Source organism: Aplysia californica, unplaced genomic scaffold (assembly GCF_000002075.1).
Source record: "Aplysia californica isolate F4 #8 unplaced genomic scaffold, AplCal3.0 scaffold00331, whole genome shotgun sequence".
In the NCBI taxonomy this organism is placed as follows: domain Eukaryota; kingdom Metazoa; phylum Mollusca; class Gastropoda; order Aplysiida; family Aplysiidae; genus Aplysia; species Aplysia californica.
Window position 1 is genome coordinate 34875 of NW_004797601.1, and position 21415 is coordinate 56289.

Sequence of the window (21415 nt, forward strand, 5' to 3'; positions counted from 1 at the left end):
CTGTTACGTTGGACCCGAGTCCCTCGTATATTTGTTTGATAAAGACGAGGTAAAGTGACCCCCATTTATATCAGTCAAAGGTTATAACAGGATTCCGGCCATGGCAGGAAATCCATAAATCCGACCTTTTATAATCTATAATAAAAGGTTATTTATAGCAAGCATTCGGACAGACATGTTCGGCGATAACAATGGTCCAATCATTGACAAAATCCCAACTAAAACAAATCGACAAATCGACAAGACGGCAGGTATAACCAAAGGAAGCAAGGCAACAGATAACATTTACGGTGAAGTGGACTTACGTGACCTACGGTAGGCTAAGTTGATTGTGACACAATTCATGAAGTGTCATATTGTGTGCATGTACAGTGTATGTGTGTGTGTGTGTGTGGGCGGGGGGGGGGGGGGGGGGGGGGGTAGGAGAAAGCTGGGTTCACTTTGGTGTTTATGAAAATTCAGTCAGTGACTTCGCAAGGCCAAAGTTTGGTACCACATCGTCATCTTATCTCCTGATGCGGTGGGGAGACATGTTTTAAGGAAAAAAAGATTGAATGAAAAGTAGGCTCCAAACGTTAGATCTACCGCAGATCTATAACATGTGCATCTCAAATCATGTTTACCCCATCTCTAAGAAACTGTGAAGCTAGAAAAAAAGGAAGAAAAAGGTGGGGGGGGGGGGGGATTTCACTCGTTAAAAAAAGGGATACACTTGATAAATAGGTAGCGGGTAATTTTTTTTTTTTAAGACGAATTATCCCATTCGTTAATCATTAGTTACAGGGTACGAAAACTTCATTTCCGTCATTAACAGGATTCTGTCATAACAGTGATATCACATCAGTCCCGGCGATAGTGTTTTTGCCGAGGCCTGTGGTTTGCTGAAATTAGAAATGAATAAGAAATAATCCGTTGAAGCTCTTTTCCCTGAAAGTCCGCTATCGGTGGATACGAGGTTCACTGTAAAGGAATTCATAAGTTTACAACGCTACAGTTAATCATACACTTGTGTTAATTCCTTTTGTTCCTTTCAAAAGGTTTGCTTTGCTTATAAGTACAAGCTTTTAAATTTTCATTGAGGTGAACTTTTTAATGCTATTATATTTATGAATGAAATAGCAATGACCAATGTAATACTGTGGCCTCACCAGGACAATAATTTTCAACTCTACGGCAGCAAGTATATAAGTCAGCAAAACGTTCATAACAGCGTCCCTTTCATTGTAAGCTTGTAAGATAAGGCAAGCTATATTATATTGACCAAACGTTTTTGGAAACGTGAAGTATGCCCTCACGAGATCTGTGACACAGAATACTCTTACATGCAGCATCATCTCTATACATCACATCACCTCTCTCTGTCTCTCCCTCTCTCTCATACGTGTTCGTTTTCTCACTTTTTTTATCCCATACCCCTAACAAAAAACAAACAATCAATATCTGTGGTGAAGCGATGAGGCGCTTCACTGTCACACTCGGGAGACTTGAGTTCGATCTCGGTTCCTGAGCATTGAGACTTTCTTTTGAGTAGCTGGGTCTTTCTGCTGGGATGTGATCCATCTTAGTCCGGGTTAGCTCTGACAGTGACAGGCAGGGTCGAAAGCCAGCCTCCTAAAGGATCTAAATTGTGTCAATAGACGTGTAAAAACACCTGCATTACCAACATCTATCCCCCCTCACAAAAAAACGACAAACAAACAAACAAAAACCAAAAAAACCTCCACCACACACACATCAAAGTAAATGCACGGGCAAACCACGGGAAAAAAACAAGCTGAAATGTATACTAAACTGAACACAACTTCTTGGAGAGTATTGAATGAACATACAAAAAGACAAGGGTGCACTAAAATAAAGATAAGTGAGAAACACGATAAAGTTTCCCAAAACACAAAAGCAAATTTGGTGGTTCCGTTGGTGAAAACAGTCCAACAGGCTTTTGTAATCGAAAGAAAATAGTAGCGATATCTTTTTAAAAAACTGTTGAAGATTCCTTACCGCGCGGCAATCTCTGACTGAATAGTGACGTCATGGTCACAATTTTTAGTACCGGGGATTCATTTTTATTCAAAACAAACTAAGATTTACAAAATGGGGCATCGTATGTCCTGCTTCATTACTAAACTGCCAGAAACACATCAGTCAAGATTGTTTTACGGTTTGGAAGAGGAGAAGCTTGCGGTTACAACGATATTAAACATGTTAGGGTCACGCGGAGACACGTTGTTGTCATCACCATCTAATTATGGGCTCATTTAGGGCTCATTTGATGAAAAAAATGGGTCCTACTTTGAGGAAGGTACCCTAAAGGAAATGACCCTAAAACGATTTTTTAAAAATATTTTCTAATGGAAGTCAGGGGGTATCGGTTCCTAACATATTCAGGTACCCGAAAATGTAAAAAGTTGAAAATCGATATTTTGACCCAAACATCGTATTTTGAAGACCCGCGCCTTCCCTTAGAGTTTCAGTTCTTACATTCAATTGAAAATGTTTTCAACATTTAAGTTGAAGAATATACTTGTAGCACAGAGACTGTTTTTGTTAAGAAAAAGTTATGGCGTGTCCCACAGGCAAACATATTCACATAAAACAAAAGGTAAAAGTGATTCATTCCATAGAACCTTCAAGCAACAAACAATAATAAGTAATATCAAAGTAACAACTGTAATAAAGCAAAAGTATTTATGTATACCTTTTTCCCCTCTTCATTGTCAAGAGATTTTAACAAAAAGTGTAGTCTAAGTGTTTTTAAGCCCCCAAAAACACAATTTAAATCATTTAGGAGGCAGGCTTCAACTTCAACACTACCTTTCAGGCACAATCTGGGCTGAGAAGGATACAACATCTCAGCAGAAAGACAGATACTCAATAAAAAAATTCTTCCCACACTGGAATCAAACTACAGTCTCTTGCATGCTAAGGAGAAGCGCTTAGCTGCTTCAGCACAGTCGTTGGTCAAGTGTGTAAATCAATGAAAGCATAATACCACTTTCTGAATACATTACCACTGGAAATGGTATTATAAAAATATGAAAGAAACATACCAGGTCATGCACACCAACAAACACACCACACAACTACTTTTTATACCAAGTTCAAAATTCTGAATTTTTAAAAAAATTACAATTTCTTACTTAAGGATACTCTGTTGCATGTACTGAAGAAATATTTTGTCAAAATTCAAATTCCAAATGGTGAAAAAAGCAAGACAAAAATACATAATTTAGGTTTTACTATTCAAAGAATGAAACAGTTTTTCTCCCTCTTCGGAAAAATTTTGCTTTCTGACTGCAATCCTCAAGTCTTCGAAAAAAGGTTGCCTGGTACAAAGAAATCTGTACCTAGCAGGGATGGTGGGAGATAGTCCCGACATTTTAAATGCTTGCTGACATTATGTTTGATGTATCATTTTGACTATCTCTCTCTCTCACTACCTCTGTCTTTCTCTCTCTCTCTCTCTCTCTCTCTCACACACACACACACATACATATTATTCAAACAGCTGCCAATAAAATCTTCATCCCCGCAGTCAGTCATCACAATTCTTGAACACACCAAACATGAAAATCCTGACTCTGACTGCAATCCTCAAGTCTTCGAGAAAGGGTTGCCGGGCACAAAGAAATCTGTACCTAGCAGGGACGATGGGAGATAGTCCTGCTCCACGGACTTACCTGGAAATGCTGGAGGGTACTTGTACCCTTTGCCATAACCTGGAAAGACAAGACAAAGATATCCTACATACAGTGGTGTCCACTTAACAGCAACCCAGATAAAAGCAACCTCCATCTAACAGGAACATAAGTTTGTGTAACGGAATTTTCCTATAAATAACACTGTTTAACAGCAACCTTTTCCTCTAACAAAATAACATCAGCCTTTGCTGCCATAGATTATCTGCCTAAAATTATTTTTATAACTTATCCGCAAAAAATTTTTTGGGACGATTCAAAAACAGTGTGAACAATGAGAATAGCCTATAATTTGGGTGTGCGCGCATCCCTCTTCTCTTGTTCATCTCCTTACAACACCTACTTGGGCCAAAAATTGACAACACAAATGTAAGTTTATACCCTCTCACCAAGAGCCACCTTTCTTGAAGTCTCTCAGCTGGGGGGGAGGGAGGTGAAAATCTCAAACTTAGAGTGCATAACATTACTACTCTGCGATCAAGCATCGACTCACTTGAAAACTGATGTTGCCTTCTTTATTACTAAGTCAACATAACAACATCACCACATGCCATGATAAGGCCTTGTGCGTGTGCCTGTTTGTATCTGAAAGGGGTGGGCAAGTGGGTGGGAATTTTCAGAATCTTCTTTTCAGATACATACAATAAACCTGCTCTAGCAACCACCTGTTCAAGACAACAACCCGTCCAAGATGACCACTTTCCTCTTTGCCAGAAGGTGGAGGTATGGACAGTTTTGACAGTCCTATTGTCCTAAATTGATAAAGTCAAACAGTAGCTGTCATAATGGTGACTCATTGTTAAATAACATTTCACCAAACTGCCTCTACCGGCCTCTGAGGTATAGCGGATGGGTGCTTTACTGTAGCACACAGGAGACCCTAGTTCAATTCTAGGATCTCCTTCTTTCCTCTGGAATCAAGTATCCCTCACAGCCAAGATTGGCCCTATCAGGCTAGGTCATAAGCCCGCCTCCTAAATGATCTAATTGTGTCGATGGGGGTATAAAAACGCCTATATTTAAAAAATAAAAAAAACTGCCTTTAACTTTCCCCTCACCTTGGCTTTTCAGGAACTTGTTGGAGGCGTTTCTCAGGTGTAGCGGCACGCTGGGGAGAGCTCCCACCTGGCCCCTCACACACTGACGTGCTGCGGCGAGCGCTGTATACACCTCCACCGACTTGGGCGCCCGCGACATGTACACCACACACTGCGCCAGGTTCACCTGGGAGCAAACAAAAATAATAATAATAACAATAATAATCATAACAACAATAATAATAATGACAATAAAAATAATAATGATGATCATAATTATGATAATTTAATCAAAATAATTTTTTAAATATTATTAGTAATAATAATAATTATAATGATATAATAATAATAATAATAATATGATTGTAACAATAATAATAATAATAAAATAATAATTATGATCATAATGATGATAATTTAATTTTTAAAATTTTAAAAATATCATTAGTATCAATAATAACTATAATGATAATGTTGTAATAATAATAATAATAATAATAATAATAATAATAATAATAATTCCGTTTTAACATTTCGCAAACAAATTGATTTCATAAATTTCTTTAAAAACCACGAATTTAAGTCGCAAGCGAACAAAAACTGGTATACAGCGGTAGCTGCCTGCCCACCAGTTGCTAACCACATCTAAATGACAGTTTGTAATTGTGTACAAAAAGACATGATGTGGGTGGGGGGGAAATTAGTTATACACACATATTACAATACATACAGGCATGTGAAAAGAGTGGCAAATGTTGTTGTTAGTTTTATCTCTAAACAATTCGAAGAAAGTTTCTGTTATATTTTTCTTTGATTGTTACTAAATTGTAAGCAAAGCTTTAGAAATTACAATGAGTCAGAATAAACAAAATCCAAATGTCAAAGAAGACGACAAATTTTTTCAAAGAAAAATTTTGATAGTCTAGCCATAAACAGAGTTCTGAACCAAACCCGCAATTTCTCCAAAAAGGAAAAAAACCAAACTTGGGGATCTCATAGATACACTGGAAAGGTTTGCAAAGAACCCATAAGCTGTCCTCAGAGAAAGTTGCATTTGAAAATAGCAAAAGTTGCAAGAAAAATTAGCAAAAGTTGCAAGAAAAGTTGCAAGACGTGTATAGCTAAAACAATGCCAAGGAACTATTGGAATACATTGTTGCTATGCTCATTGCAATCAAAAGTAACCAATACATGAATGAGTTTTTGTTAGATCAAAATCAGAAGTTAAATGTGAATGTCTACCACCCCCCCCCCCCCCCCCCGGGCGCCAAAAAAAAAAAATGGGTGGGGGTGGGGTGGGGGAAGAAAAAAAAATTTGCCCCTTAGAAATGGGGAAAAACCTAAAAAAACCCGTAAAAGGGGGGGGGAGGGGGAGCCGGGGAGTTTTGGGGGGGTTAAAAAAATAAATTATAACTTTTTTTGTGGGGGGTCCCCCCCCCCCCCCCCCCCAGGTGATGAGTCGGGTGATCATCCCGACCCAACCTGACCCGGCCCGGGTCACTGGGCGGCTGCGGGCACCCCGTAGTGCAAAGGAGCGAATTGTCCCCCTTGGCGTCGTTATTTTTAGTCGTGGAAGAAAATTTCGGTGTTATTAATAAAGTTTTATTTTTATTTTTCAAAATTTTGCAGGAAATTGGCTAAAATTAGCGAATTCACGAAAATGGTAAAAGCTGCGCAAAAGTTGTGCTGACGGCAAAAGTTGCTAGCGCAACTTGCGGGTTGCGGGCACGAATTTCCCTGAGGACAGCATAAGGCTGAATATATTTTGTACTTTCCACAGCTAAATAGAATCTCCCAGGTTTTGTGTTGCTATAGCTTTCTTGAGAGTGCATTGAACTTTTAAAGCATCTAAAAAAATTCGGAATATGATTACAATGGTTGTCAAGCTCAAATCATGATTCTTTAAAAAAATTCAATTTCAGGTGCTTATATTGCAGAGTAAAAGACAGGCAGAAAATGTTAAGGCAGTGGTAGACATCTGCTACGTTCAGCACACTGTGGTATAGCGGTTAGACATTTGATGTCACACGCAGGAGACCTGAGTTCAATTTCTGAGAGGGGAGAAAGATTTTATGGAGTATCTGTTTCTGCTGGGATGTAGTATCCCTCTCAGCTCAGGTTGGCCCTGAAAGGCAGGGTCAAAAGCCAGCCTCCTTAATGATTTAATTTGTGTCGGTGGGGGCATGAAAACAGTTACATTAAAAAAAAATTTCTTATTCTATAATTACATACAGCACACTCTGGCATCCCAATGAAGTGGCACGCCTGCATGGTGGACACAGCTTGCACCAGAGCCTGCGCGTCAGCCAGCCCTGCAGAATACAGAAACACGATTTCACATTTTCTTTCAAAACACAATATTTCAAACATAGCTACGTCAAAAGCTTTTCTAACTAATCACCATGCACTGATAACAGTAATGAAAATCTAAAATTTATTAACTGAAGGCCGTTCTACAAAGGATATACCTCATAAAGCAGATCTCTTTGTATGAAGCACTTTTACGCTTTCGTTATGAAAGAACTCAATCAACTAAATACACTCTCAATTGGCTTTAAGTTTGAATAAAAAGAATCAATTCATAAATGTCAGACGTACCATACAAAATGGGTTGCTTCTCACAATCCACGAATGGGGATATCGCCTAAAATTCGACAACAGAAACTTTACTTTACTAAACTTTTCTAATCCGGTGGCCATCTGGGTTCTAGTCCTTCGGCCTGACACTAGAGACAAATTTGTAGATTTTCAATTGATGTTATTTTCTTCAAGTTCAACATGTCTTTTATTCTTTTATACTTATACATTGTACAAACTCCACCTATAAACTCGATGTATCCATTCCATCAGGCCAAAATCCGTGAAGCAACTAGTTTTGTCAGCACCCCTCACATCACAAACATTCTCACCAACATCTTCACTCGCAAAGACCACCAGTCGCCGAGCCACAAACATTGGGTTCTCTCCTCCTTCCAGCATCCTTGAGAGCCAGTAGAGGGCAGCATTAGCGTCTGAACCTCTCATGGACTTGATGAATGCTGAGGAAATGTTGTAGTGTTCCTCACCTGATTAATGTAAGAAAAGCCAAGGCAATGTTGTACTGTTTCTCGCCTGATCAATGTAAAATAAAGCTGTACAATTTTGCGATGATTTTGATAACTTCCAATTACCCACTTCCTACAGAAAACTTCACTTCAAAGGAGCACCAAATCCCCCCAAACAGGAAAAAAACAGTAAGCTATTACAAAGGCCACATTTTCTGAGCCTCTATGCCTTCTTCTTAAGACCATTGTTCTCTTGCGGATGCGATCAAGTCTATTTTAGGCTATTATGTTTTCCAAAGGAATAGCCCACGCTGTTCATAAAAATTACAATTACAACCAAACACTTCCACGTCACCTCTTACACTTTCTCTATACAGTGGAGTTCACTTATAATGAGTCCTGAAATAACGAGAAGTCTGTTATAAAGACACTGTTCTAAAACCCTGGGGGTTTTTTCTCTTCTTTATCTTTGTAAATAAAATACTGCTATAGCACAATCAGAAAAACATGCAAGTCGGTTATAGCGGAATATTGTTACTGCTGTGCACAGCGCATGGGCCAATTATGCATAATGTAAAACATCACCAGTTGAGAAACTTGTTGGTGACCTAGCGAAACAAAGAATGGGAGAGCCCAAGTGTGCCAACAATGAAGGCCGGAGCGAATGAGTGAGGAGGCTATGGCACGCAGAGACAAGCAGAACTTATAGCGTGATACGCCAGCCTAGTCTAGATTATCTAGGTCTACCATGCCTCTCACTTCTCTGATGCAGGGATGGAAAGGTCACAGTGCTGTGATGGGATGGAGTGAGCGTGTGATGTGGGTAGGGTTTGGTGTGTACCCAATGTGCGCAAGCAGATGGAACACACCACAGGATGTGGAGGGGTAGGGGACAACACAGTGGGCGAGTTAGCCTAGAGTCCTTTCTTTCTGATCGCCAACGCCGAGCTGTCAATATCGCTAGTGCTACAGAAAGAAACCCGATTCGATTTTTGAACAAGTAAGACATAGAGGTCACGTTGAACAAAATCATCATCAGTGGAAATAATAAAAAGATACAACCAAACGCCGAACTCATAGATTTGGCCTACATTATTATTTCCCTTAAATTTATCACTGGATCCCTTATAACAAGAATCCTGCCATAACGGATATTTCGCACCGGTCCCCTCCCTCTCGTTAAAACAGGATTCCACAGTATTATAATGACACTGTCCAAGACATCCGTCTGTTTAAGACAACCACTGTTCTTCTTGACAATGGGTGGCCGTCTTGGACAATTTCGACGGCATCTGATAAAAAATAAATGACATCAAAGCCTACTGCAGATCTCAGGCGTATGGGACACAGCTGGCTGGAGGTGGAGAAGATAGCTCAGAACAGAGACAGGTGGAGAGCCTTCTTAGTGGCCCACACCAGATTTTAACAGATAGTATTTGTATAGCAAAACTTCCCGCTAAACAGCAAGCTCGACACGCTCATATACAATCTACATTATTACCCCAGCAGACCTAATAGCATTCTCAAACAATCTCAAGTTCCTGCGAAGTGTACAGTGCAAGCTGCCATTTTTTATAGGTGCAAAAACACTAAGATACTGACAAGATCTTTCGCTGATCAATACCAAGGTGAAGCAGGGGAATGATGATGATGATGATGATGATGACTTATACCTTTGGGTTTCCCTTTCTTTGTGCTGTTGCACTTGATTGTACATCTTCTACCCCCCCCCCCTTTCCAAATTTAATTTGTGCCAGTTCTGCGTGAACTCTCAACACTATGTTTGACTAACTGTAACGTATCTACATGCTCAGCAAGGACCATGGCAGTAACGAGTTAGCTTTTCTTTTTCAGAGCTTCGGCTCTTTCCGATATTGTTCAAATCACACCAATACGTCTTCTTCTTCTCGATCGCATCACACTTGAAGTCTGGTATCTGTCATAAATTGGGCCGTCCTGCTCAGTTCAGCACCAATACGTAACTTATAGGGAATGCTTTGTTGCCATGGCGCCATCACTCATTTTTTTCTCAAATACTATGTTCCCGATGAAGCCTTACTGGCAAAACGTTGAACATCCAGGCCTATACGAACATCTGATTAAATGTGATCAACCCCATTCAAGTTTCAAGTATACTTTTTTTCTACTTTAAAACATGATTGTGATGATGATGATGATGATGATGATGATGATGATGATGATGATGATGATGATGATGATGATGATGATGATGATGATGAAAGCCTACCTGTTTTGTCATAAAGGATATGAGATTTCTGTAATCCTTCCTTCACATCCTCCACTGTGATACAGACCACATTGTTGCTTTTCTTGACCTCCTCCTCCTCCTCCTCCTGCTCATCTGTCGCATCTTCTTCTGTTTCAGCCAGCCGTGATTCCACGGCCATTTGCAAACCATTGAGAGCCGCTCGGGCATCTCCATCCACAAGACCGGCAAGAACTTCTACGGCATCAGCTTCAATAACGCAACGACATCTAAAAAAGAGTTTTGAGTTTTAGTTAGAGTCTTACCGTACCTGCAACACAAATAGGTCATATAAGTGCCAAAGATTAGAGGTATTACAAGGGAGTAACATACAGTTGAACTTAACTAAGACAGCCACTTGTTGACCAGGAGAAAGCTGGTTGTTTTACACAGGTGGACATTACACACAGTGTCATTATAAAAAATAAATAAGGAAAGAGGGGAAATAAGAAACAGCCATTTGTACAGGCGATTGTCTGATCTTATACAGGTGGCCGCTAAAGCAGATTCAACTTGATAGGAAGGGAAGATGGAGCAAACCAAATCAGAACCCCCACTAGGCACCCAAGTCTAGAAAAGAAGGATTTCAGAACTTTTGCCAATAAACATGAGAATGGTTGTGTCATATTGAAGTGCACTGTTTTCTCTCTCATCCCTTATCTAATTTTAATTCTAAAACTGTCTTATAACAATACATGTAGCAGTTATAGGATTGATCTGGTGGACAGTAGCCAACACCGAAGAAATATCGGACTCACCAACATTCATGTTTCATTAAGAAAAAAGTCAGACCTGTCTTAGCAGTCACCTCTCCAAAACTGTCATCTGTACTGACAGTCACTCTTCCATGACGTCCTTTCATTTTTCTTAAATTTTAACCTGTCTGTAGCAATCCCTGTCCAAAACAGCCAGTTAGACATTTTCGCAACAATTCGACCTCAAAACTTGTGCAGTCACTTTTGACAAAAGTTTCCTACCAACCCGTCTTCAGACTGAGCCTATATGTTCAATCAATGCATGAAGCTCTTATTACAGATAACAATTTTGATAGAAGTGTAAAGATAAGATAAAAGTTTCATGTTTTACACCATCTGTTGACTTTGTCAAGTCTAGTAAGTGACCATAACTCAGACCCTGCCCATAGCAGCCATCGGTCTATAACGGTCACTTTTCTCTGTGATTTTGAGTGACCGTTATGAACAGGTTCGACTGCACTTTGATTTTCCCTTCAACGTTCAACCTCAACATGTGCTCACCTCTATCAAACATTCAATCGCCCAACACTAACAAGATAAACAGAATGTGCAGCAAAAGTTTGAACACCCATAGCTACAACAGAGCACATTGGCAGAAATGAAAACACGAACCACACTCTAGCACGCACAAAGCGAAATCGGCGGGACCTGGAAATCTTTTCGTTATGTGTAAATTTTCCTATGCACATGTTTTAAATTTGAAGAAAAAGCATGCATGAACGAAAAAAAAAGGGGACTTGAAAATCTGTTTACAATGTTTCATTTTGTGTGTGTTCTCTTAAGTGTGTGCTAGACTGTGGGGGTTTTTTCGACAAAAGATAACAAAAGGTAAACACAACAAGTGTGTCATTATACCTGACATCAGTACTTCCGTTGTCTGTCATGTCATTCTCCTCATCCAAGACAGACACCTCCAGCTGTGTCAAAGCCCTCATCAAGATAGCTTTGACATCCTCTATCTGTTCGTAGAAATTCATTTTAAAAGTCAGTAAAGGGTGATTAGGGAAGCAGGGGGGAGGATAGAGACATCATATTGCACTCACTCAGACACATTTAGAGGGTTGATCCCATTTTTGGGCCACTTTACAACCATGCTCTATCATAGAATCTATGCTTGGGCATAGGTCACAGTGCCACGGTCACGGAATGTTTCATTTTGCTTCAACTAAATGAACAATGGATCTAAAACATTTTGACTTAAAACTGTGGGATATTTTTTAGAAAGAGTGAAATTACAAATGCACAAAGAGATCCAAATATAAATGGTCTGGTAGAATCTGAATAATTTCAGATATAATCCAGATTTCCTTTTTTTTTTTTTAGGTGAAAATTGGGAGCTTTCTGTTTCTGAATATTTTGTTTGGATGACTTGCTTAGGGCAAGAATTTCTCATTTCAAAGCATTCCGGGAAACAACTGACACTTTCATTAACACATAAGACAATAAATAACATTAGCATCAGCACAGCACATATTCCCACTCAACGGCAAGCTCAATGCACTTTATAATCTATATTATCATCCCAGCAGACTTAATATATCTCAGAAACATCTCAAACAAACGTCCCAGCAGTATTTTATCAGTGCAAAATGCTCATGGTTGTCAAATGTAATGGAACGTGAAGCTTTAGAAAATGAACATTACAGCCTACAGCAGTATATTTTAAGCCGTGTATGTTATACCGAGGTTTTACTGTGTTCATTAATGGAAGTGTTAAATTTCAAAATGAATCTGTCTGATTAAGACCTCTAAAACTTATATTAGATACCAGAAACTAAATTTTCAAAGTAGCTGTATGCCAAATTTATCTGTTCCATTTGAAAGGCCTATATCCACCGAGCATTTTGGTACCATTCTTTAACATGTAAGTTTTTTAAGAAAATGGTATTTTCAATGGTTTTTTCAAGACTGAGATCATTACAAATCAGTATTTTATCGCCTCAAACACGATGATCTGTCGTTATATTGACAAAAACACAGAGCGTTGACCCAGCCGGCGGCGCACTGGCCCCCGTGGCGAGCGAGTCGGCTCTATACTGTAGTGTACCCCGCGATGGGGGTCACATGCTTTCCAAGTCTCGCGGAAGGATTGATGCAAAATAATTCCAAGCTGATTACTTTATTCTAATAGAAAATGAACTGATCTTTTAATTAACACTTTGTTGGGCGGGTATTTTACATATTTCACGTAAAAAATTATATTTGAAAATTTTGACGATATTTTTAAAGGCTTTCTATTTAAACGCCAAAGGCCAAAAATATACCACGGGAAAGCCCGTTTAAAGCTCTACAGTTTTCCGCCAAAGAAAAGACGGTATTTGATCATCCCTTTTTCTGCGAAGCATTTGAATACACACGTGTCAATTTTTTAACCAGTCGACCATGCATTCCGACCGCGAGGGGCTTCGCTTCCCTCAGCGATTCTCCAGCTCCTAATAATCGGATATATAAACAACTTACACCATTGTAACGAGGAAAAGCTGAACTTTTATAAGGCGTACTGCATTTGGTGTTTTATAGCTAAAGAGCCAAGAATCAGCGATCGGAATTACCCCGATTTCACCGATACCACGAGGTCGGAAGGCAGCGAGTGCCCGCGAGTGCCCGCAAGACCGTGTTTACGCTACCTACTTATATTCTCGATCAAGCAAATATTCAATCAATGAATTTCACCTCAAGCTTCCCCAAAGTAATGACTCGGCAGCGGCTTAGCAACGCGCTGTTAACTTGAAACGATGGGGTCTCTGTTGTGGCACCAATCAGGGTCAGGGTGCCATCTTCAACGTGGGGAAGCAGAACGTCCTGATGAGGATGGAAGCAAAACAAAGAATGATGAAACAAAGTGCAGTCGAACCAGCTCTAACTGCCACCTGTATAAGATAACCACCTGTACAAACGGCCACTGCCCATTTCACCCCTTGTGTCTTTTTTACATTGTAATGGCACTGTGTAAGATACCCATCTGCCTAAGACAGTCATTTTCCTTCAGAACAAGGGATTGCTGTCTCAGACAATTTCGGCAATAATATGTGCTTCCACGAGGGCAACAAAGTTGCAATCTAACGGTTAAAATATTGTCTTCAGTCATAAAAGCAAAACATGTAATTAATCTATCACAGTAGAACACGGCTATAGCGAGACTTTGGGTTCCAGAAGAAAAATTCCGCAGTAGGCGAGTTCCCGTTATAGAAAGGAAAAGGGGAAATTACTGAAAAATTCCTAATTTATATCTACACGATTACATCCCTTCCATATCAATAAAAATGTGCGCTTTATATTAGTCTTCCTTTTATTGTCAACTTCGTTGATTATCTCAGCCTTTAATTTGAGTGAGAAGCAATTCCTTTAGTCTTTGTTGGAAGCTACCTTTTTCTTGATTTGTTGCTTGTGCTGTCTATCATACCGGTAGGCCTACAGTAGAACTGGTGAAGTGGATGCGCGTGTATGCCTGAGCATAAACGACCGCATTTCAATGAATCAGGAATCACACACTACACGCTCTCCTCTTCTTTTATTTTTTGGCCTATACGCTCTTATACTTATACGGTATTGAGCGTCTAGGCTATGGCACATCACTTTAAATTTTGAAGTTGCTCACATAACGTGTCTCTCCGTACCATCTCACTCTGCTGCCTGCCCCATTTCACTCATTACTGGACTGGCAATCACAATGCCGCACTGCTGGCTGCCTGTTTGGATCCCGCCTACAGCCCCCCAACCCCCTTCTTCACAGCTAGAACTCGCTCGATCTTTCCCGCTGTATCCAAGTTCAGGCCTTTCCTTGCCGTGTTAAACCTGAGCACAGATAATTGAGTTTGCATAGGGATTCCAGTAACGTCCTGCTGTAAGGATGGTCCCGCAGCTGCGGGTACCGCTACAGTCATATTCTACAGTATACATCTGTAGATCTCTCTCATCACTGGACTAGCCAATCACAACGCCGCACCACTGACTGCCTGTTGGGAGCCCACATACAGCCCCCCCCTCAGCAAGGAAACTGCAGAGCTTTGTAAATGGATGCCTATGAAGGATAGTGGGGATCAAGTGGTACGATCGAGTCACGAATGCTCAACTGTGGGAGAAAACAAGCCAAAGGCCAGTAAAGGAAGATATTCAGGTGAAGAAATGGAAATGGATTGGACACACCCTGAGGAGACCCTCGACAAGCATCATCAGGCAGGCTTTAACGTGGAACCCACAACGAAAGCGTAAGAAGGGAAGACCAAAGATGACATGGAGGCGAGCGGTACAAGTGGAAATTGAAAAAGCGGGGACATCATGGAAACAGATAGAAAAAGATGCTCAGGACAGGCTTCGCTGGAGTAATGTTGTTGATGGCCTGTGCTCCACTGGGAGTAAAAAAGGGCAAGAGAGATACAGCCCCCCCCCCCCCCCTCCCCCACTTAGAGCTCGCTCGATCTCTCCTGCTGTATCCGAGTTCGGGACTTTCCTTGCCCCATTATATCCAAGCAAAAGTAATTGAGTTTACATAAGGAAATAGAAGGTGATTCCGGTAAAGTCCCGCTGTAGGGATGGTCCCGCTACTGTATGTCTATCATTAAATCAACCAACAAGGTTTCATGTGACGTCACTCTTGAATATTTTACGATTCACAAACATACGAGGTTTGCTCTCTGTTAGCAAAAAAATATTAATTTCACAAAAGAAAACATCCATTTCAACATCTTTATATATGTTGTAAATTTGGCGAATTGGAAAAACTGATTTGTGAAAACTTGCAGTGTTAATGGACAATCTTATAGTAATGCATTCAGGACCAAGCAAGAGCTGCAAAGCATACCAGATGCTTTACTACTGCTGTGCCTTCCAGAAGTGGCTGTGGAGGTTAAATTCAGGATACAAAGTCAAGGAGAATATATCAAGGGACTGAAAATTTCAAGTCCATAGCATTCAAAGATTTAGAGATTTTTCACAACTTCCATTACATTTTTTCTACACCTGCATAGTTTAATTTTCAGTAATCACTTTTTCCCACAGATAGGCTACACCAAACATTCAGTGTCAGCCCCTCTTCTTTTACAAATGAAGCATACTTTTATCTCGGTCTTCAATAAGCTTCTCATGCCTCTTCTACATAATCGTGTCTTTTGAAAATTTTAACAGATGATCACAGGCCTTTTAGTTTAAGAAAGAGTTTTATGGAACTTGCAAGCAAAACGAATAGGTCATGTAAGTGCTGAAGATTAAAGGTATTACATTACTAATGAGCAGCGTACAAAGAAAAGAAGGAGGAGAGATAAGGATGAAAGCTGGTAGGAAAGTAGGAAAGAAGGGGGAAACTAAACTTCACCAGAGCACCAGTCAACAACCCACAGCAGACCTTTACTTTAAAATCTGTTTGACCTATTGATCTTGAGAGCAAAGAACATAAAAAATTTAATATTTCAGAACACTTTGAATATTAGTCCTGAAATAATTGATCGTACCCACCTGTTGTAGTTTATTGAATCTGTGTATTTCGTCCAAAAACAATATGGTCTTCTTACGTAACATTTTAAAGTCATTTTTTGCAATTTTGACAGCCTCTTTCACATCATTGACGGAGGCAGATGTGGCAGACATGATGACAAACTTGGCAGTCCCAAGCTCTTTACATTTGTGGGCAATGATCTTTGCAAGGGTTGTCTGTATGCAAGGGAGGACAAAAAATATATAAATTCAAAAACAGAATATCATGTAAAAAGCCATAGAATATATATGTGTCAATAAGAACATTTTTTTATATACACTACCAAGAGAGTAACTGAAACTGAATGGAACATAAAAATGGTTTCATCGACTTTTTTAGCATCACAAAATTATTTCTTTTGAGACTTGACTGGAGTAACGAACGTGGTATGAATTTTACTAAATTCGTCACGGACCTTTTAGACTTACCTGCCATCAACTGATTCAAGTAAATCATTCATGATTCACTTAAGAAGAATTTAAATCACAACTGACCACACCCCTTCGACCCTACCCCCCCCTCCACCCCAGGACAAAACAAATGCTACAAAAGGGTGAACTTCAGAAGGTAGCTGAAACATTTCATGATACAACAAGCTTTCATGTTGACCAAAGTTTGTGCAGCATTAATATTGTCAATTAAAAATAAAAGTTACTCAAACCTCGTCATGTCATAGAAAATTTTACAAGATGAGGTCAGGGGACCAGGGGGTACATCTAAAGATAAAATGAATACCTTTAATCATCAAATCAGCTTTATTTGTGCCTTTCTATATGGTCACAGGCAGCACCAGCAGACTATTAAAACTGACTGTAAGTGAAGCCACTGAAGCTACAGTAACGTTTGTCTAATCTCAATGCACCAAACACCAGACAAGCACTGAATTTCTAGATTCGGGAGGACTTCCATCACGAGCGACCACTATCAAACAGAATAGAATGGAGGGCTAGGGGTAGGAGTAAGGGTAGGGTTAAGCAGGGGCAGTTTCTTAAATGGGCAAGACCGGCGGTGTCGGGCAAATTTTTGTCAGCTGTACTGTTAACAAGCGATTTATTGCTGATGATGATTCTCATTCAGATTTAAGTAAATCCAAACAAACATGTATCAACATTAAAAAAGCACCTTGCCGATTTGAAGGCACTCAAATAAACAAGTGGGAATCACTGCCGTTTTGTTGCGGCAGAGCCTCATTCCTTCATGTTTGTTCATAGCGCCAGCTCGTAATTTTAAATCGTTTCCTGTCAAGCTATCACGCTGCGGAACTTCGTACGAGGACAAACCGAACACTGGGTTCAGCAATGACGTCAGTCTGCTGGGCAAATCCATCGACTGCCCTCAAAGTGAATAGAGCATCTCTTAATTGCCAAATTGGCCTCTGTGCTGCTTAAAAAATTAAGAATGAGACTGTCTTGAGCTGCACAGACACTTGTATTATTTTGTCAGCAATACATGTAATTGAAAGACCCAACAAGAAAGCATTGAGGTCGTGAAATATCAGTTAAGTTTATCAAAAATTACTCACAAAAAAAAACCCATCAAGCTATAGGCTACTATGTCTACACAGGATTTTAGACACAATTTTGTTTGTTTATAGAAACAGAATCATATTTTTATAAAGCAAACGGACGCCCCAAAATGAATAAAGTTATGTTAGACAATATAATGAAAGGTAGGCTTACTATACTAGGCTTAGTCATTGATTTCAAAATCTGAGCAGACAAAGTTATTAGTAATAGACCGATAGACCGATGGCGCGGTGCTGGAGAGCAATGACCACGAAAAACCTTTTTTTGCCAGAAAGTGTTTGCAAATAGGTGCATTTTGTAGCTCTATCTCCACAGAGCATGGAACTTTTTGAATTTTTGAAATCCACCAATAAACAGAAAAGTTACGAATTTTTTTATCAATTAATTTTTGGTACACTTATCCCAAAATATGGGACGTTCTTTGGTGAGTTTTGAGACAATATTCTTCATAACTCGCTCATTTCTCAGAGTATTTAAATGAAACTTGGCAGCTTACTACATTTACTAGTGCAGAATCTAGTTCTGCTTTCAGATTTGTCATAACTATCCTACTTTTTGAGTTCTGAAGACGTTTATAGGTAAAAATGTTTTGAGACAATATTTGTCATAGCTCGCCTATTTCTTGGAGTATGTAAATGAAACTTGGCAGTCTAGCACAGTTTTTAATGCAGAATCTAGTCATGCTGTCAGATACTGAATATCTATCCTACTTTTTGAGTTGCAAAGACATTAACAGGTGAAAAAGTGGCGTTCTTTACAGATTTACAAAGATTATCAGTCATATCTTCTCCCAAAGTCATGATATTTGAATGAAACTTGGCAACATAAAAAGGTTCCTCCTTGCCGAGCAATGCTCTGGATCAATTTGTCACAAAAATGTAAGTACCCTCCACCCCTGCCCTCTTCTCTCTCTCTCTCTCACACACTCGCGCGCTCTCACGCACGCACGCACGCGTGAACGATAACAATGTATAAACGGGACTATCTTCCCAGACTGGACTAAATAAGTACCATACTCTTTAATAACAATCTTAATGCCTCACTTTTCCAAACAGAGCAAACAGGACGAGTCCAAGTGTGTGCTTTCCCAAGAGGGGGGAATAGACTTTCATAACACAAACACGATGCCATACCACATCTCAAGACGTTTGCTTTTCCGTTTCTATTCTTCTTTCATGCAATCAAGCAAATAAAATAACTACATCTATTGTATTGTGACTAAAATGCAACAGTGGAAATTTCCCAGCCGCCGGTCGTTCACCCAACACTCGCAAAATGGCAATGCCGCTTTTCCCTTAGTTACTCCCACATTTTTAAAGATTACGCCAAAACCGCTAAACACAGAAGCTTGAAATTTTAAGGAAATAAAGAAAAATGGTGTGTACAACGTATCAATCAGTTTGACAAATCACAGCTCCGAAAAATCTTCAAAGCGCACCACATCAACCACTTTCGCAAACGTTTTAGACTCTTTCTAGGACGGGTACAATGTTGTCAAACTGCATACTACGAGATTGACCTCTTTTCTGATTGGCTGCCAAGTTTTATTCATGATCCATTCACGAGAAGCGGCGTGAGAGCGAGTTGAAGACAACAACCTTTGCGTTAGTGTGTCCCACGAAACACCCCCGCGGCGGGGGCTAAAAATCGGCAGAACAAAACGCGCTCGGTGGGCATTGCTAGAGAATAGCTTCCGATCTATTGACCGGTGCAGCGCCGGAGAATAGCCACTTGCTTCATAATATTGTTTCTTGACACTACCATATTTTAGCTTTTTCACATTATAATTTTATGTTTACAACAATGTCAGTGGTGTGTGTGAGTGGGGGAGGGGGGTGGCGATGGCGAAAGTAGGGGTATAACATGAGGATAGAGAGAGAGGGAGAGAGAAAGAGAGGAGAGAGTGTGTGTGTGTGTGTGTGTGTGTGTGTGTGTGTGTGTGTGTGTGTGTGTGTGTGTGTGTGTGTGTGTGTGTTGTGAAGGATGGGGGTGGGGGGAGGGAGAAAAAGTTGATGTGAACGACGGCCGGTCAGTTCTATAAACCACGAACCGCCACTGGGGTTAAGGTTAGGGTTATTTTCTTCTTTATAGTATTTGTTAGGTGGTAGCTTGCTCAGGAAAGTCCTTCCCTAAATTCAAATATTATCAAGACCTGCTGAACAGAAAACGAAAGGACTTTCGTGACAGGCGATCACCCCAACAAAAACAATAAAGAAGAGACCTAGATCTAACCCTAAGCCAAGCCTTAACCCTAACCCTATATCTACTTCATAGTGGTTCCTTGTTACAGAAGTCCTCCCCAGAAAATTTACGAGGGATGAAATTACCTTTCCACAGCCCGGTGGCCCCCACAGAATCATAGAGGGAACCTTATCTCCATGAGCAAGAAGCGAGTGAAGCAACGTTTTCTTTCCAACAGCTGTTTTTTGTCCAATGAAGTCAGCCAAATCATTTGGTCGCACCCTTTCAGCCAGAGGAGCATTGCTCTGCATCTTGTTTTTTCTTGCTGGAGTTGTTGCAGTGTTGGAATTTCTCATTCTATCAAGAAAGGTGGGTCCCTTATAATTATTTTTCGTGACTGATGCTTCAGAAATAGTCATAGTTTCCCTGTCACTTGTACTATTTGATTTACTACTACTAGGTCTACTAGTTTGAAAGTCTGGGAATTTTTTACCATTAGCTTGCTGATTTATGTCTTTCTGGGCAGATGCGTTACTATTATTAGTATTACAACACCCTGTTTCTTCAGAAACAAATTCAACATCACTTGTTTCTTCTTCAAATTTAAAGTCTTCATCATTTGAAGAAGATTTAGACCTCCGTTTTAACCTGTCGCCTAACCGATTGGCACCACTTGTCGCCTTCCCTTTTTTCGCTGACTGCGCGCTTGGAGAAGCAGATGAAGTGCTTCTCTTTTTGCCAGTCTTGCTGCTGTTAACGCCGTTACCGGTTAAGAAATCCCAGTCCGCTTGTTTTCTTCTTTTTCGAGTCTCTTTAGGCTTACTCGTGCTTGTAGAACTAAAGTCACCTTCGAGACAGGCATTAACATGGTCAGAAATAGTGTCCGCGCTAAAAAGAATCCCACAGACAGGGCAATCCATTCCTCCTGCAGTAGACATTTTCGATTCGCTCCGTTTCACTGTCTAGTTTTAGAGTTTTAGTTTCAGTTTTGCGCGATCGTGGAAAAAAAAATATAAATAAACAAAAAGGGAAGCTACTCTCAGTGTCAGAGAGCCGTGGAGGCCGTCTTTCTCAATCAAATCTGTAAAATTATATAATTAATTTAATTTCAGTTTTAGAATACGTAAATTGAAGTTGGTGAAAATAGAATGTACTATTATCAACTGTTCATTTTACTCCTGTAAGATGGTGGGGCAGAAGAAAGACAAATTCATCGTTATGAAGCATGTTAAAATTTTTAAATTTGGGAAGCAAAGATCGAATGCTTGCCTTTGCGTAACTTTTTTTTCATTTTCAATTTTAAAAAACTATATTATAAAGAAATTATGATCACAACTATATTTTTTCATCAACCACTTTCGCAAACGTTTTAGACTCTTTCTAGGACGGGTACAATGTTGTCAAACTGCATACTACGAGATTGACCTCTTTTCTGATTGGC

The 21415-nt window shown here is 39.9% G+C and overlaps 1 protein-coding gene across 2 annotated transcripts; it reads right to left on the bottom strand.

Moving 5' to 3' along the window:
• Window positions 1-1397: 1397 nt before the first annotated feature.
• Window positions 1398-20961, bottom strand: LOC101846222 (ATPase WRNIP1). 2 transcript variants are annotated; one of them, XM_005102570.3, is made up of 9 exons: window positions 20121-20961; window positions 16249-16443; window positions 13471-13599; window positions 11653-11756; window positions 10025-10272; window positions 7642-7770; window positions 6965-7044; window positions 4754-4919; window positions 1398-3716 (listed from the first exon to the last, which is right to left on the bottom strand). In XM_005102570.3, exons 1-9 carry the CDS (start codon window positions 20910-20912, stop codon window positions 3592-3594), a joined length of 1968 nt encoding a protein of 655 aa, XP_005102627.1. In that variant the 5' UTR covers window positions 20913-20961; the 3' UTR covers window positions 1398-3591. The 2 variants fall into 2 exon arrangements, with proteins under 2 accessions (XP_005102627.1, XP_005102626.1); XM_005102569.3 differs by having other exon boundaries at window positions 7642-7797; window positions 20121-20960.
• Window positions 20962-21415: the final 454 nt, after the last annotated feature.